Source organism: Papaver somniferum, chromosome 5 (genome assembly GCF_003573695.1).
Source record: "Papaver somniferum cultivar HN1 chromosome 5, ASM357369v1, whole genome shotgun sequence".
Taxonomy (NCBI): Eukaryota; Viridiplantae; Streptophyta; class Magnoliopsida; order Ranunculales; family Papaveraceae; genus Papaver; species Papaver somniferum.
The window spans coordinates 46,723,748-46,729,600 of NC_039362.1; the positions used below are offsets into that span (position 1 = coordinate 46,723,748).

Consider the following 5,853-nt stretch of genomic DNA (forward strand, 5'->3'; position numbering starts at 1 on the left):
CACGTCTCCACAATCTGTCACACAGAAGCACTGTTACTACATATTTCTCTTGTAACACAGAAATACTGTTCCAAAATTAGGCCTTTGGATGTTACTGAAATCACATATATATCAGGTTATCTATCACCATCTGCAGCTGATACAGTTCTCAAACATCACACCCAAGGCATGTATCTGTGTTTCTGATGTTCGCCACAGCAAATTAAAAGATAAAAAGCACTATATTTCTCATAATATCATTACTTATATGCTTTTGAAACAAGCAAAGAGTCGAACATATAAAGATTGGATCATTTCTTTCTTTACAAATACAAGAAGACGAAACTAAATTTGTTATTAGTGTCAATGTATCCTTTAGTCGCCCATCCTTTTTGATGGGTTTTGCGAGAAGCTTAAACTTGTACGTCCTCCCTGACATGTAAAGCTTGGCAAATACCGTGTTGGACTTGAAGACATCTACACCATATTTATTGTCTGAAGACGATTACTTCTATGGACTTACAGCCTGGCAATACCGTGTTGGACTTGCAAATAATTATAGGTCCGATCACGCAGAATTGGATTACCCGTCTCAACAGTAGTATTATTCAGGACTACCTGCAATGGTGCAATTGAAAATGCAGGAGCATCAATAACAAGGATACACATATTGACGCATCCAGCATCGAAGCAACAAACCTAAATCATTCTTGTGGGCCTTTTGTTGGATTCTTCATAAACAATTTAATAGTGCCTGTATGCAAATGTAACTAAACCAGAGCAGGATCTTCTGGGAATCTCTCCAAGAAACCTATCACAGAGATTATTAGCGTTGTCAATTCGTTCTGCGTATTTCATAAATTATCCTGATCAAGAATGTCAGCAGAAACAAAATTACAAACATATACTAAAAAATAAAAACTGAGACTCAACACTAGACATTGAACGTTAACTTTAGAAGTACCTTTGCTTTCAGGTGTCTAATTAATCCCTCGTAAAGTATTGCAATGATGGATTGATAGCTACAGGAAAATAGGACTCCGATAAGCATTTAGTATTCTGATTTGTTAATTATATAAACTTTGTGTTACAGTAACTTACGTGTTATGGATCACAGATCCACATGCACTGGCCTGCCGAGAAGATGAACCATAACAATTAAAGAAACCCAGAAGAAAAGCCATATAGAAAATGGGTATAGTTCTTACCTGCATATGAAACCCAGATGCACATGCACTAGCCTCATGAAAGACAGTTTATTCATGTGCTCCAAAAATATCTCATTGATTTGGTTGCTCCTGAGAAGAGAATTTACGGCCAGTTTATGAATCTGCATCACGACAGTAATGACATTAGATATTATGGATCACAGAAGCTTAAAAAGAAACACGTCATCTGCTTTCTTAAAAATAACTCCTTTAACTCCACGGAGACTTTTCGATAGAGAAACCACATGATAAGTAAGAACCGGATGACTGATTTGTAAGGATAAACCACAAATATGAAATATGATATTATGCAAGAGCTGAGGGGAAAATGAAAAATGTTGCGAGCCTCAACAGGAAAAATAGTTGCATGCATCCAAAACAAATGACAAAAAAAGGGAAACAACCATCACAGTTTTCTTCACCTTCTTCTGGAGGTTCACAGAACCGATCAATTTTCCTAATGTCGGTAAGTTTCACCCCATAAACACAAAAAAGCCCTCCATGAACTATGAAAACCTTCCCATTCAAGACATGTGCTAAGGGTAGACAACAGAACACTTCGGCAAAGAGTTCAATAAAAGCCTCACTCATCTTTGATTTCACCTCACCTTCAAAACCATAAATCTTGTTCATGTTCTTGCTCTCATGGTTACCTCTAGCTAGATGAATTCCTGAAATTAACAAAAAGACAAAAAACAAACAACAGTCTATACCATGGATGCGAGCCAAATTACTTAATAACCAAAAGAGTTTTCTTAGAAATTGACCAGCCGAGGACCTAAATTATCAGGTACGCATGAAATTTTGGTGAAGCATGAAATTTCCTACCATGCTCTACAAAAATCGCAGAGTTTCTATCTTTAAATAAAAGAACAATTACCTGACGGAAACATACACTTGAACGCAAATAGTGTAAGAATGACCTCAAGAGAAAAGGATCCTTTATCAACGAAGTCACCATTAAATAAGTATGGATTATCTTCTGAAGGGAGACCATTGAGCTCAAATATGTTCAACAGATCATAAAACTACATGTTCGACCAAAGATAAGAGTTAAACCTCCTGGGAATCTAAGATGATACATGCAAGTGAGTTCATATTTTTGTCATGACTGACCATCCAGGTAATCTCAATTTATATTATAACTATTCTGAAGGAACAGTTCTATATTAGAGTAAATGTGTTGGGGCCTTCTCAAATCGGAAATCTTGGATCACCATAAACTGAACACTTAATTTCAAGTAAGAATCTCAGGCTACATTGATGTTCGGTACAGAAACATAAAAATATGTGCTTGAAAGTTAAATGCAAAAGGGCAAAAGGTGTACATAAACCTACGTCATATGGAAGTTGAGAAAATCAATTTGATAGAAATAAAGCTGCAAATGTTTCTAAAGCGCTGACAACCTATTCTGGTTTGAGAAAGCTAAGATTCTCTTGTTTTGCTTCAACTCATAAGCTGATCCCTAAACCAGCTATATGTTGCCAACCATGTAACTTAAGAAGTTGTATATCTTTAGCAGCAGATACCAAACCACCTTTACAACAGATTAAATAAGGGGTCAAAAATCCTATTTAATCAATTAACCTGAAGCAAAGTATCCTCTATGGTCAAAATTTTCTGGAAAAGGAATTATGAAAAGATAATTCAGCTTCTGCTTATTAGATTCAAAATCTAGTAAAATTAACTGGATAAAGCATCCAACTACCTTATAGAAGGAACTGGTGGACGTGTGGGGCCATATAAGGTCATCAAACTCATCCACTACAAACACCACAGCACCTTAATCGATTAGGTTGTGACGTTAGATGACCCCCACATAAACTAAGGCGTATGGAGCCCACAGGGCAAACTCAAAAATGAGTATGAGATCCTTAAAACATTTAAATGTGACTGCAAGCTTTTCAGGCTACGTGTAGAGCAGGTGAAAGATATTATGATTTCATGTCTTAGGTTACCACATATTGACTCTATCTAAAACCAAAACTTCTAGTAAATTAAGAAATAATCTGCACCAAGCCATTAAGTTTAGAAAGTCCGAAGGAATCCAAAAGTAAGGCACCTACCTGACCATGCACATCACCACAAACAGTGAAATGCTTTCCCTCAGCTATTGACACATCAACCAATGAAGGCAAAGCACGCAACATTTCTCTTGTTTGCAATACAATTTGGTACGCATACCTGAGAACACGGTAGAGAACATTCAGATTCACATTCACAGGAAGCACCAGCAACAGTAGTTTTCAAAATTAACAATCCCCAAACTCCCTTTTGCTTATTGTACCACTTCAGACTGTTGATGATTTTTTACAATTCTACCCCCCATGGTTCAAAGGCAAGTCCACATTAATTCAGCAGGTAGAGAATATACAACTAAAAGAAGATTAAAACATCCATGTGAAACAGACAAAAATACAGCTCCCTAGTAGTTTTCTTTGGTATCCTGTCGCTTACTTCATCAGCAAAGCATGTCTCATCTTTTCTGGAACGCCATCATCAGATATCCACAGTAACTGTAACAAAGAACACTAGTTAATGTGCTTGGCAACCAAGAACTTCCACCCGAATTATGGAAAGACAGCAGCCAAAGGACCAAAGATCTATGCCAAAAAAAGTCATTCCATGATTGGAAAACAAACTAAAAAACTCGTGAGACAAGTACAACTAGCATATCCCAAGCGGATTGCAAATACTTGTTGTTTGCATGCTTATGATGTGCGAAATTCATCAGAGACCTGAATTAAACGCAATAATTTATACATGTTATGCCAGTAAAGAACCAAAATTTGCAAATGAGTTAACAGATACATGGTACCCTGAAATAAAAAATTAAAAAACTCCAATTTCATATTGTTAATTCAATCAATCACAAAAGAAAGATATCTAACCTTGTTCCCATCCTCAAACAAGAGGTATTCTATCTCACTTGTATAATAGTCAATCAATTTAAGCATAACAAATCAAACAAACAAGTACGTCTTTCAGACAAACAGATAAACAAATCAACATATCATTTAGACAATAAATTGGGTGACTTTGAAATCAAACCACGAAATTAACCCCATTAATTACATATATCAGTAGCAACTAGTCAGAAAACCCAAACCTTTTAGGGTTCAATAATTGAATATTGTTCAATTTCAATGATGTCATCGTCAAATTGCACACATGAAAGAAATAGAAATCGAAAACAAAAGAAAGAAAAAGAAAAATTTAGACTGCTTAACAATTAAAAATCGGAATCAAAAATCATTCACTCACCAAAAGGAGTTGATTTCTCCAATTTCTTTGATTCGTTTTTCCAAAACCTAGGGCTAATTTTGCTATGGAAACTGAATTTATGGATTTTTATCAGAAGAGAAATTGTAATTGAGATCGTGACAAACATCCCACGATCTTTGTGGAGAATATTTTGGGAGGGAAATTTTCGAGCAAAAATCGAACGGGGGGTTAGTGGTGGGAGAGTTTGAGAGATTTTAATGGAGTTAGCAAATCCCCTGTTAGTCGTGAGAGAGTTTGTCAAAATCTTTTTAAATCTCTGTTAATGGTGAGAGATTTATAGGGAGTTTCTAAAACTACCTCAAAATCCCTTAAACTCCCTGTTAGTGGTGGGAGATTTGATTAGAATCTTTTAAACTCCCTGTTAGTCGTAAAACACTAGAGTCATAGGGAGTTTATAATTTGGGGGAGTTTCATGATGTTTTTATGTTTGGACAAAATCTCTCAAAAACACAAGAGATTTCTGGGGAGTTTGGGTTAAACCCCCCAAATTGCCTAGACTCTCTCACACTCCCTCTAAATTCCTAGAGATTTAAATACATTAAAATCTCTCAAACTCTCCCACGACTAACCCCCTGGAAAAGAACGTGGGAAATCATGTTCTGAAACTGAAAAGAAAGTGGAGAGAGAGTATGCAGATAAACACGCTAGTGTACTTGACCCACAAAGTGTGCGATAGAATTTGTATCTTGTGTATTTCGCTAGCTAGTGTATTTTAAAACCTGTAACGGTGAATATACGGTTACAACCCTGTTAGAGCATAGCTCGGTCGACCTCGCATGCGTTGCTATCGCAAGCATGTTTGTCAATGTTAGTGATCAAAATTATGAGACTTGATTTCTAGTCTACATAGCTAAGTCTCGGACTATGACAAAAAAGTGTAATTGAGTTCAAGGACTTCATGGCGATTCATCATACAACGACGAAGATCTACTCAAGGAACCGTGGAACTTCATCAACAAAAAGGTATGTGGAGACTTGAACTTATCTATCACTCAAAAGTCTATCTCTTCTATCTCCTACTTCTTATGAGACAAAAAGTCGTATGCTATATAGACTGGATCATACACATTTGATATTTCGAGTCGAGTATATCTCGCTTATGATTCCGATGAAGATAGGAAATCAAGTGTAGGGATTCTTTGTGAAAACATCGATTTTGATACTTGTAGCAATACATATATCAACCTCAATGGGTTCGGAGAAGAGGGAAACACAATCAAGCTGGAAGATTCACTGAATCCGATAACTGGAAACCCTATCAGTGATGTTTCAGGATCAACTATATGTCTAGTTGCTTGCACATCTCATATGCCTGAATACTATTCAAGATTGATGTGCTCGTTTTGTTCGATGAAGGGACACAAACTATCCAGGTGTTAC

The 5,853-nt window shown here is 36.4% G+C and overlaps 1 protein-coding gene across 8 annotated transcripts; it reads right to left on the minus strand.

Annotated features, from left to right (window-relative positions):
• Window positions 1–227: 227 nt before the first annotated feature.
• LOC113281516 (serine/threonine-protein phosphatase 5-like) lies at window positions 228–4,810 on the minus strand. Of its 8 annotated transcripts, none has more exons than XM_026530285.1 (10): window positions 4,453–4,805; window positions 3,646–3,704; window positions 3,255–3,372; window positions 2,068–2,215; window positions 1,610–1,858; window positions 1,188–1,309; window positions 1,081–1,112; window positions 944–1,001; window positions 679–790; window positions 268–597 (listed from the first exon to the last, which is right to left on the minus strand). In XM_026530285.1, exons 2-6 carry the CDS (start codon window positions 3,666–3,668, stop codon window positions 1,302–1,304), a joined length of 546 nt encoding a protein of 181 aa, XP_026386070.1. In that variant the 5' UTR covers window positions 3,669–3,704; window positions 4,453–4,805; the 3' UTR covers window positions 268–597; window positions 679–790; window positions 944–1,001; window positions 1,081–1,112; window positions 1,188–1,301. The 8 variants fall into 8 exon arrangements, with proteins under 8 accessions (XP_026386075.1, XP_026386069.1, XP_026386071.1 ...); XM_026530287.1 differs by having other exon boundaries at window positions 679–845; XM_026530290.1 differs by having other exon boundaries at window positions 228–790; window positions 1,796–1,858; window positions 4,453–4,810.
• Window positions 4,811–5,853: the final 1,043 nt, after the last annotated feature.